We start from the raw sequence: 12,125 nt of genomic DNA, 5'->3' as shown, positions 1-12,125 counted from the left end.
GATGTAAGAAATGTTACAAATAAGTTTCTCCATCTTACCTTTAAAAATAAAATTAACTAATACGCTTCAAAGAGTACCATATTTATAAGAGCTTTTGCAAATGGTGTGGCTCTTATCATGAAATTTATGATTTGTATCGCATAATTTTAAATATATTATTTTTTTCTAAAAAAGATGAAGAGTTATGGAGATAGACAGAATATTCGGAAAACTATAAAACTAAAGTTATTTTATTAAATTTATTTATGTGTCATTTATAAATTATGAGAATAATGAAAAATTTGAAAATGATGCAAAAAATATTAATTAAAAATTATATTAATTGTACTATAAAAATAGCTTTTATAAATTTTTAAGTCTTGTTTGAAAAAATAAAAATATGAAAAATTCTTTCACATATTTAGTTATCAAAACAAGTGAAGGAAAAATTTTAAAAATGACTAATCAAGCAACAAAATAAACATGATTAATATTTATTTTAAATTTTAATTACATTGAAATAAATTTTCATTTTCAGGAACGTGAAAAATATAAGAAAAAAATTAAATTTCTTTTCCCCAATAAAATCCTTAATTCAACCTCAGCTCGAACTAAACCAGAGCGTCCACTCTGTCCTGTCGTTCCCTGCGTCTGTGTCCGATAGCTGTGGATTGCTCTTGCTCCGCCCCCGCGTTCACCCCGTCGGCCAGAGCAACGAGCAACGTTGAACGAGCTCTCTACCCCTTACGTAACGAGTGGGAAGGAATCATGATTTGCTCCTAATTTCCAGTTATGTCATTCTCTCTTTCTCCTTCGTTTGCTTTTGTTTTGTATTTTTTTTTTTTTCGTTTTCTAATGAATGATGATGAATTGTCTTGATTTTCGTCCCCGCACTTAGTTTGGTATTCTACTACTCTAATCTGCTTGAGTGACAACGAACAAGTACTATGCTTCTAAATATATATATATTTTTTTAAATTCTGTTTAAAAGGAAAAGCTTAGGTTAATTATTATTAGTATTATTCTTTATTATTCGTGAAAACGGATTTCTATTTGTATTTTTTTGTGATGGTGAATTGATGGAATTAATCTCCTTATTTTTTGTCATGATGATTTCTTTACAAACAAATGCCTAATTTTGCCAGCCAAAAAATGATTGCAATTACCCTATAATTACAGTATCCAAAAAAACCTCCTTCTTTGGAGTTGAATTAGTCCAAAAAGTTTGCACTGACTCAAAAAGTTAAGGATTAGTAATCCTTTTCAGAAATTGAATGTATTCAGTCAATGATCATCTCATGGCTATTGAGAACGAATCAAATCAGATGGTTCTATTTCTCAATCTTTCTGACTTGGTCCTATGGAACCAGGCTCATAACCTTGAGGCCACGGGTTCAAATCCCTTCCCCGCAACATCTTTTTTGTCAAATATGAAAAAATATCTTAGTAGCCAGAGGAAAAGAAAGTAAAAGCGATTCCCGTAGTAGCAACGAGTGAAATGAGAGCAGCCTAGTGTTACGATGAATTTGATTGGAAAGTCTAGTGGCAACAAGATGGGCTTTACCTAGGCTAAGAATGGACGGAATGAGTGATTGCCCTTCTCTGACCCTTATTGCCCAACTTGAGAGTGAACATTGCTCTGTTAGGCTTTCACCCATTGCGAAAAATTCCCCACTGCCCAACCCTAGACACTCGAAGATCCTTTTTCAAATTTGCTCCCTATTTCGAGTCAAGAGATAGATAAATCGACACATCCCATTCCACTGATTAGGGATTGCGAATTTTTATTCATTTTAGTATTTTACCATTTAATAACTCATAATCAAACTCTGGTAATTAATTATTAATGACTTCCACCACGTCAAGGTGACACTCTACCACTGAGTTATTTTCTTCCCTTCCCCCATCGAAATAAGTCTCTTTAGTCTCCTTCGTTTCGGAAATTGTTTCTATTTCTACATCTATTTCTTCCTCACTTAGCTTTGAGCGCGCTTTGAGCGCTCTTTGAGCTATTGATTTATGTAATTGGAAGTAACCAATTAGGTTTATGATGAAATGAAACAAAATGAATAATTGGGTCGAGTGAATATGCAATATAAAAAAAACCTCCTTTTTTGGAGTTGAATTAGTCCAAAAATTTTGCACTGATGCTATTTCACTGCACTGTTGTTGACTTAAGGACTTCCCTGAGATTCTAGCATGGCATCTTGAACAATGAAGAGAAGCAGAAAAGTAGGAATGAGATACAGTCTTGCAGTTTTTCCTTTTTATTGAAAGAAGATGGAGAAACACTTTCACTTTGTATGCTATTCAAGGTGGGATAAAGCTCACCTATGGGAAACAGATGAATTTCACACAAACACATCATCTTTTTGTGCCTTCTGCGGAAACTAACAGCAATTATGGCAACAACTATTACATTATATTGCAACAAAATCAGAACTAAATAAAATTTCATCTTACAGATTAAGGTTAAGTTTAGAAACCATTGAAGCAATTTAACCTTGCTGGCACTTGCTGCCCTTACTGATCTGCTCTGCTTTGCTCTGTGGACCCATAAACAAGCAAGGCATTATTAGGCTATGGGTGGGAGATTTTCAATCCTGAGATTGCTTCAAAGTTCAAAGCATTAGATAATGCACCTTAAATTGAGGATTTTAGGGTGTCATCTTCAAAGAGGAGGTGGGAGACTTCCAGTTCCTTGCCATTTGTCCCAACACTGACTCCTTTGAACGTACCTCCTTCACCTTCATTGTATTTTTGCAGCAAGAGTTGAAGACTTCCATCATCTTGATGAACAAGGAGGTACACAGGAAATCACCTTGCTTCAATCCTCTGGAGGAGTGGAAATATCTGAAGTGCTGCAATTAATGAGAACCGAAAATGATGGGGCTGGTGATGCATAGATGGATCCATTCACACCAAAGATCCTCAAAGGCTATTTTTTTAGAATGTACGGAAGAAAGTTCCAGCACATGTTCAAAAGCCTTTTCCTTGTCAACCTGCTACAAAAGCATGTCATTGCTGGCCAATAAAATTTGGGATTGCTTTCTTGTGGCAGGCACCTTGGATGCAATTTTGTAAATACTTCCCAATAAGCTAATAAGCTGGAAATCTTTGATGTTTAAGGCCTCTGCTTTCTTGGGGGTCAGGGCAACAAAAGGTTGAGTTCAGGCTGCTCACAATGCTTCCTGATCTATGAAATAAAAAATCATGATTGTGTCATGTTTGAGAAGGTCCCAATTAGCTCAAAAGAAATCTATTGTGAAACCATTAGGGCCTGGGGCTTTATCTCTATTGCATCCCTTAGTGGTTGTTTGGTTCATAGAATCAAAAATATTCTTGGGAATGTGTCATGACATTCCTGGGATCTCATTCGTGGGAATGGGATACGCCTCATGGGAGTACTTTTGGGAATGTACACAAGATGTCCACATCAATGTTTAGCTCAACTTGGGAAGCATATGACTATCATACCCTCGACTTGTGTATCAATAATATATGAGTATTAATTATATTTTTAACTCCAAAAATTGCTAAGAATATTTACATGATTAAACCTATGTCCTAGAACTTTCAACAATCATAAATTAAAAAAAAATCAACATCTAATAATCTAACTAACCAAAATTATTGGGGGCAAAATGGTCTCCAAATTTTAACCATGATATTATATTTTTACATAATAATAATAGCAAATTGGTTCCAAAAATAGGATTCCATGGGAATGGGATTCCCTTGAAACTGAAGCATGAGAATGAGATTTCCATATTTTGTGGGAATCCAGGGAATGTGAAATTACTACCATAAAATCCCAGATCCAAAACAAACATGGGAAAGGGATTTCATGGACATTGCATTCCTAGAATATACGCCCTAAAGGTTTGAAGATTTTTCTCTTCATAAAAAGGGCCATCTAATTTTGGTCTCGAATTCACAAATTTAGATTATGGATTCCTATAAAAACCTAAAATGCCATTCTTAATGCCCCCTTCCCACAAAATATTCTCCTCAACTTCAACTCAACTCTAGGTGTTAAACCTTCTATTGGTGTTCATTGTTCGGTGGAAGAGGGAAGAAGCTGGTATTCCAGTCCCCCTCTTTAAACCATTAGGCCTTGAACGTTTGTCTTCAATCTATTTCTTCCACATATCTCTTTCCTAAGAGGCCGCCTTCTTTTGATATCTTCAGCAGTGAGGCATCGTGAAATCTCTAAGCAGGCTCAAGTTCCTTGAGCTTGCTAAGGATCACATCCTTTTTTGAATAAATATTTCCAGAAGTGTTTTTATTCCACTATTTTAGCTTTCTTTTAACTCCAATTTAGAAGGGGTCCCTTGCTTGCTCATCAAAATGGAGCGGCAACCATCGTAACTTAGTCTTCAAATACTTCATGTTTGAGCAACATATTTTTGAGGTGGAAGGGAGCTGGACCTCATTTTATCCCCTTCCTCCCCATTTAACAAGTGAGGGAAGTGATTAGAGATAGGCCTTAGGAGAAGTTTTTGAGATGCTTTTGGAAAATGTTCTTCCTATCCTCTTGAAGTCTTGAGATTAGAAATGTGTAATCCTTCAGCGGGAGTGATTCTCCCTTGAGTTAGGCCATGTAAAAGAATCAACTAGGAGGGAAAGGTCAATGAGATGAGGGCATTCGCATTAATAATTCTAAAAATTCGTTAATGCTTATTTTCATAAGTAGCCACAAACTCCACTCTTTCTATAGTGGTAGTTGTAATTCTTTTAATGATGCCTTATCCTTGGATCATAATAGTGCAGCCACACATGCCCGCATGCATGAGTGGCTTGTTGCTTCATTAATTATGAATAAAATTGATTTGTATCCACCTCTAATATTAGAACTCACTTTGTTTCTAATTTCATTTTTCATTTAAATTAGTTGAAGAATAAAAAATGAGGAATATAGTGGCTTTTTTATTTTAATTTTTAATTTAAGATCTATCAAAAGGAATATAGTGGGTTCTTCGTATTGTTCTTGCCTATTGCCTATAGCCTTTGGGCCTTGTTTGGATTCAAGAATAAATCCCTAGGAACGGTTTTTAGAAACAAGAATGGATGCAGTGTTAGGAACTTGCGTATTTTGAATTATTTTTAGTGGGCAACACAGCCAAACAAGGATTCCATTCTGAAATGGTACACCCTGAGGTTGTGGTGGTGTGGGTATCCTAATTAGGGTTAGTGGATTAATATGAATAAAGCATAATGACTGGTTTGTCCTTTCTTCACAACTTATGGAGCATGGATATAGAAATAATTATGCAGGATATGAATATGGGGATATAAGATGTAACAAATCTTAAGAATTTGAGATGATGTGGTAGGGAATAGATTTACAGCTAAGTAGACACTTCCATGTATATGTTTATTTATTTATATTTATTTTTTTATTTAAAATTTCTTTGTTTTCTATCAAAAACATAAATAAGAAGTATCATAATACTTAAATTGAATATGAAACAAATAGAAGTACAAGGTTGAAAGTTGTTATCATTACCACACCTCATCTTGATTTCTTTAATTACTTATTAATTTACAAATCAAATATTTTCACATAAGAAAGGATGCCATTTAAATATTTATGGTTTTCTAATTATATTGTTGAAAACATTTGCATTTGTTTGGGAGAACGGGGTTTGAGCCACAGATTTGGAATTTTGCGGATTGGACAAACCACAATACAAAATTACATTAATTTTTTTTTTCTCACACATATCAAGTCAAATCAATGGCCATAAATGCAGTACGTTAATTTTTTCCAACACTCATATAAGGTCAAATCAATGGCCACAGATGCAGTATTGGTGTATTATTAATGTTGCAATCTATATCTAGTTACATTGTGGACACACGTAAACATATCTTTTAATTCTTTTAAGTATCAAACATGCATCCATGAAGCTAGAACTTAGAAGAATCTGTACTTCATTGTTCACAACTCTCTTGAAAATGAAATATAGCGTCCCAGTGAGTGGGGTCAAGGGTAGGCCACTATTGCTTAGGTTATAGTAAGTTAGTAACCCTCTCTATCTTGGGCTTAAGTCATCAAAAAAAGAAAACACGAGCCTGGGAGTCGGGGGTTGGGGTGGGTTGTAATATGTATCCTGGCCTTTACACAAGTTTTTCCCTCTCATTCGCTCCCTGCCGCTGCTTTCTCATCATCATCATCTTCTTCTTTTCTTCTTCTTATTGTTTTGTTTTGTTCTATGAAATGATCAACTATGAAAATAAACCAAATGTCCAAAATAGATCAGAAAACTGCTTAACATAGAAGAAATATGATTTGAGAACTCTTGAGTTCCAGCTGCCTTGTGAGTTCCAGCTGTTTTATTTTTTGGCTAAGTGAATTACGATGAGAAATTGATGTCTTAGTTTCGACGGTACAAAGGGTGGTTTTGGGGTAGAAAATAGTGTTGCCACTTGGTAGTTTGTGAATAAAGCTCATTAATTGCATTTTTTTCTGAATATTTTTTATTTTTGTAACCGAAAAACCCATATATATTAGGTTTTTTGGTTGAAATATCAATAGAAGAATGCATTTCTCCCATGATAACCCTCTTCTCTTCTTTCTTCACCTCCCTTCCTTTGCATCATGGGCTCATGGGTGAAAATTTGAATTTTGAGCTTGATACATTTAGTGTAGTTTGGTGAGTTGATTTTTGAGAGTCAATGGAGTCAAGTATCTGATTGATTACTTGTTTCTGGTTATCTTACAAGCCAAATGCTTTGAGCACTAGCAAAAAATCTTCAAATGTGCTGGTTAAGTGACAAGAAAAAAAAGAAAAGGTTTTGAATGCTAAAGGACGCAGATTTGAGTGTTGAAATAACTTATCTCTTTATACACATTTTTGGTTAAGTTTGGTATCATTCTTTCCTGTGTTCCTAACATTCATGGACATTTTTATTGCTGTTGATCTAATTTAGACCAAGTACATGTAGTACAAATGATTAGTTAGGATTTAATTTATATTTTAAATGATGTATTTATGTTTTTTGTATGTCTTCTGTATTGGGATTCTCATTCCCATCAATCTCCATTCTATGTTCTAAAGGCCTTAATGCGTTTCCTTCTCAGGTTACTAATTCTTGTTGAAGAGGAGGCGACAAGGATCAAATTCTGGAATCTCCCTAATTTTCATATATTTTCTTCAGCATCAGAATTTATATAGGATTTTATTTAAGCTGAGTGTCACGGACCCCCAAAATGGGACTCAAGTAAGGGCCGTGGGGCACTCGTTGAGAGCTCTCCCTCGACAAGTCAGCCAACTCTCACACGTTCAAGCCTGCAAGCACGAGCACCAGGTAAGTCTCAATACTCAGGGAAAACAAGGAACAATAGGATTTCACATGAGCAATATATTCTTATACACCGAATAAGACTATAACAATCAGAGACATCATAATCCAAGGCAACAGAACACCACAATGAAAAGAACTACTTGTATTATTCATCTACAAGAGAATCACCATACAAGCGATAACACAGATATTCATATATTCATTCTAAATCCCTGAAGAATACAATTATAGCAGTATCTCACTCCCCCTTTTCCCCATTACATTGTCACACCCTAACACTGAGCTTCTCTATTGGCTTTCTCTTTTTGACATTTCCAGTCCCAGAGCAGCCAGGGAGGTCCCAAACATGCAGACTCTGCTACACCTTTTAAGACCCAAACCATTAAACACATCAGTCCACAAACTTCCATTGGTATTTGCACCTACACTTTGCAAGTCCACTCCCTATTTTAGACCTTTTTCATCAAAATCTTCCAACAATGATGACAATGAATGGAATGATGCCTGGGAGTCAGCTTGGCTCCCTGAAGACCTTTCTGCGAAGAGCAGAGCTCCTTGGGAAACTGATGTCAATTTTCAGTCTATGGACTCAACTTTGGTTTTGCCATCAGAAGTTGATGCAGAGACGAAGGCATTTGTTGAGGACATGAATGAGAATTGGAATGAGAGAAGGAAACCTCCCAAGGCCCAGCTACAGCAGCAGCAGCAGCAGAATGAAGGCTCACTTTACGGTGTGGAAAACATAAAGAGGGATTACAGGTTAAAGAAGCAGAGGATTCATGCTGGGTTATGGATGAAAGAGATTGAGAAGCAGGAGGAAGCTAAGTTGGGAGATTCGAGTGCAGGTGGTGGAGATGATATTGATAGATTGCTTGATAGCTGCTCTGAGTATGTTTTATGCCCCTTCTGAATTCATTTTGATTCACTAAGTAAACAACAATTGACAATAGCTGCATTTTCTAGTTTCCTGTTCTTTTTTTAAAATATATTTTTTTATTTTTTTATTTTCACTAGGAATATCATGAGGCAAGCAAACTATATACAAGCAGAATTTGCGAAAACACTTTAGCAACTTTGTTAGTTTCTCAGAAAACATGTTAGTTGTGGCAGGACTGAGCTTAGCTAATGGAATTCTTCTGGGCTCTAGTATGATTGCTTCTAGTTTAGGCTTCAAAAATATTAAGTATGCTTATGTTGCTTTCGGGAATATTAAGCAATTTGAGGTGCAGACATAAGCATAGGATATTGTATTGGTGATATTGTGATTAAATTGATCTTTGGTTCTTTGGCATGCTGTTCATACATGCGTTCTGGTGAATATCAAAAGGAACTTGCGAATTTTTGTTTAAATGCGTGTGCCCAGTTTCAATAGATTACTTGAAAGTTTTAGTCTATTATTTGAATTTTCATCACATGAAAGAAAATTGTCCATGATCTCATAAGTTGGTGAAAAAGGATTCATGTAGCTGACCCCACCTAGTGGGACTTAAGGCTTGGTTTTGCTGTTGTTGTTATTTGAATTTTCATAGCATGCTTTTTTTTGGATGGGCAGGGGTTGGGGGTGGGGTTGGTCCAATGTAGCAATGGACACAGCTGGGTTGGGAGAGGATGGGACAATGATGATGTCAAACATTGCAGCTAATATGTTAATCTTGGATATGTTTCATCTCTTTGGTCAGCTTGGACTTCATGGTGTAGTGCAAACAAACGTGCCGCTTTTGTTGGAGATGCTTCGCCACTTAAAATTTAGTATTCTGCTATTTTTATCCATATGCAATTTCTTATCCGGTTAATCAACTCTTCCTGCCTAGTCGAGCTTTTTGGTGAGGTAGAAAGAAAATGTCACTGATGGGAGTTTTGTTGCAACAGAATATGGGACTACTTTGGCCCTTGGTTGGTTAAGCTTATTGACAGAATGAATCTTGGCGAGATAATTGAGTTTGCGCTGTATAGATGCTGTGACGCTTGATGTCTTGGGTATATTCAATTATTAGATTATGACTAGAATTTCTTTTTCGTTTAGTATGCATTTGGAGATGTTTAGGTCCTCAAACTCGAAATGCCCATTGAAAAACTAGGCTTTCATTCCCTTGTTTCATTCATTTAATTATTTTTATTCATTTAATTATTCTCACGGGTCCTTCAAATACAATACTCTGTGCTAGGTTATGGCTTTAATTCATGTCTTTCCTTTGTGGGCCCTTCTCTTTACTGTTATCAGTGGCCAGCCACTTTGGATTGCATGAACATCCAGGCATATTGTTACAGTTGTAACCCCTTCACAATTTACTTCTAGCAGGACTGTAATATGATTTATAAGGGCAGCTTGTCAATTGACTGGTTTTGTTCACTAACCTTAATAAATGCAGGATCTTTGACTCCCCCAACAATGATATAACCAATTCAAAAGTTCCAAGCACTTCTGAGTTCAAAACCAAGCCAGATGGTTGGGAAACAATATCAAAGTCTCCAGATGGAAATATATGGGAGATGTCACAGAGGGAAGAGGACATACTTCTCCAAGAATTTGAGCGTCGAATTGCATTCTGCAAATTTCAGGTGCGTTAATGCTGTTGCCCCCTTGTGTGCCCTGTCCCAGCCCAATGTTTCAGCCGTATTGGCAAGAAGGATAGAAACAGCATCAGAATTCTCATATATTATTCCCTGTTGAACCATGTTACTTTATAGCCTATAGGTAGCTCAAATTGCAGGCCTGATGTCTTGTATACTCTAGCCTGATCATCATAATTGCCGCCATGTCTTCTCTGTTGGAATAAGTTACTGCACTGGGAGTGGTACAATGTGCTCTGGACAGTACAGTCTGGAACAGATTCAAGAAATTTGGTGAAAAATATTATATGTTGTAAAAATGTCCCAGTTTTTCTATTTTAATAGGTAATTTTTGAAAATAGGCTGTTATTAGTATTGCGCAGTGCCTTGGCTGTTTATGTCAGTTCTCGCAGACCCGTAGGTCTTCCTTATGCTTTCTTGATGATAATAATTCTGTTAAGTTTTCTATTCTCTGGAAGATTGTTTGTTACAGACCCTGCCCTTGCTGCATCTTAGAACAAAACTTAAAAACTGTTCATTTGCGTACATATATTGAAATGCGAGATGGTTATGCTGGAACCAATGCAAACTTTTTTGAGTCTGCAAAAACTGACAAAACTGTTATGTTGGTTTTTTTTTTTTTTTTAGCTGCTGATATCGTCTCTAATTTTATTTAATTGTCTGGGATTTATGTGCAGATTGCTAGTTTTATCAAGACCCACATATTTAGCCGGAGGAGACCAATTGATGGGTGGAAATACATGATAGAGGAGCTGGGGCCAAATGCCAGAAAAGGGAAAGGCAGTGTTTCAAGGTTACCCAGTTTGTCTGATGCATCAACTCAGCCTTTCAAGGAGGAGAAGACACTCACCGGTAGTAGTCCCACATCCTTTATGGGGATGGGGAGGTAGTACTGTGAATTATGTCTTCAGTCGCTATAGTAAAAAATGGTTATCCAAGGGGAAAGTTTCTTGGATCAGGATATGCTTTCTCTTCTCTGGGAGAGAAACAAATGGAGCTTATTTGTGAAGGGCCACTTGTTTCTATTTCTTAAGTGGTTTTTGAAAGTTGCACGCTCAGATTGGAATTTAGAATGTTAATCCAAAATGTGTCTCCATAAAACGGGAGAGATGGAAGTCTTGTGAGGAGTTCACAAGGGTGTGGAGATGTTGGAAGAATGGAACAACATCAAATTTGGTAGGGAACGATGAGATGAATCATGATGTGCATGATTATCAATTGATGTAAGAATATATAATGTCTTTGCTTTTGAGAGAGGGAGAGGGAGAGAGAGAGAGGTTAGATAAATATTATTCTAGCAATTGTTACCGCCAAATTGACTTGAGACGGATTTGGGTTAGATTGGATCTTCTTTCTTTCCTTTCTCCTTAGGCATGATCTCGATCTTGATTGGTTAGTCGAGAATGATGGAGACTTTAAACAACAGAATTAGGCCCAAAGAAATATAATTATTATTATCACACATCGTTTGAAATTCAATTTCAAAACCCCCTCCTTTTTTATTTCCCGTTAAAACATGACCTTTTGCTTATTGGTATCTCAATTTGGATGCTGAAAATGCATGTAATAGACCTGGAAAAGAATTAATTCTTTCTTTTATTACATGGGTATAAATGAAATACTTTTCACATATCATTTTTCTCCAAATTAAATTGTTCTTCTGAGAAAGCAATCCAAATATGTGCTGTTCCTTAAATTGTTCAGTGTAATGGCCAAACACTTCACACTTTGTGAAGGATTGAGGGACACTAATTATAATACTCTAGCTTAACTAGTTAACTCAAAACATTTTGTGATTTCACAACATGATATGATTATCACGATCAAATATAATGCTATGCTAAGCGTTAGCAGTGAGTAAGCATATATATATAAAGGTGGGTCACATGGTAAACTAAAAAGCAATGTAATTTATTGTTCACATTTTTTTGTAGGCAATGAGTGTTATAATAACTAGTGAATTTTACTATGATTGTTGAACATTTAATCTCTCCTAGAGAGCTTTTTATGCTAACCTTGGTATTAGGAAACATTAAATTGACAGGGGAGTCATACTCTTATTTTACACTCCGACATTATTATCCTACTTGAGGAATAAATTTACACTACTATTTCTATGATACTTACCCATGTCATATACACAAGACAAATGGTTATAAGCAAACATAATATCCTAATAAGCTTGACTTGTAAGAATAAAGTTAATAGTGTTAATTTATTAAGATACATTCATTATACACAACTAGCTAATTTTTTTTTCCTGT

The 12,125-nt window shown here is 35.8% G+C and overlaps 1 protein-coding gene across 2 annotated transcripts; it reads left to right on the top strand.

Moving 5' to 3' along the window:
• The first annotated feature begins 557 nt into the window (after positions 1 to 557).
• Positions 558 to 11,228, top strand: LOC131144255 (protein GAMETE CELL DEFECTIVE 1, mitochondrial). Of its 2 annotated transcripts, none has more exons than XM_058092788.1 (5): positions 558 to 768; positions 7,067 to 7,293; positions 7,609 to 8,178; positions 9,660 to 9,849; positions 10,539 to 11,228. In XM_058092788.1, the coding sequence occupies exons 3-5, from the start codon at positions 7,637 to 7,639 to the stop codon at positions 10,749 to 10,751; spliced, it is 945 nt and encodes a 314-aa protein (XP_057948771.1). In that variant the 5' UTR covers positions 558 to 768; positions 7,067 to 7,293; positions 7,609 to 7,636; the 3' UTR covers positions 10,752 to 11,228. The 2 variants fall into 2 exon arrangements, with proteins under 2 accessions (XP_057948771.1, XP_057948772.1); XM_058092789.1 differs by having other exon boundaries at positions 586 to 768; positions 7,902 to 8,178.
• The last annotated feature ends 897 nt before the right edge of the window (positions 11,229 to 12,125 follow it).

This window comes from Malania oleifera, chromosome 12 (assembly GCF_029873635.1).
Source record: "Malania oleifera isolate guangnan ecotype guangnan chromosome 12, ASM2987363v1, whole genome shotgun sequence".
Lineage (NCBI taxonomy): Eukaryota > Viridiplantae > Streptophyta > Magnoliopsida > Santalales > Ximeniaceae > Malania > Malania oleifera.
Note: the sequence above shows the minus strand (reverse complement) of the source record. Positions and strands in the feature narration are given on the sequence as shown.

Bases quoted from the DNA above. Each gene is read 5' to 3' on its own strand.
- LOC131144255 (XM_058092788.1), top strand. From the start codon at position 7,637: ATGCAGACTCTGCTACACCTTTTAAGACCCAAACCATTAAACACATCA. The intron at 8,179-9,659 runs GTATGTTTTATG...TAATAAATGCAG, and splicing joins TTGCTTGATAGCTGCTCTGA to GATCTTTGACTCCCCCAACA. The intron at 9,850-10,538 runs GTGCGTTAATGC...ATTTATGTGCAG, and splicing joins TTGCATTCTGCAAATTTCAG to ATTGCTAGTTTTATCAAGAC.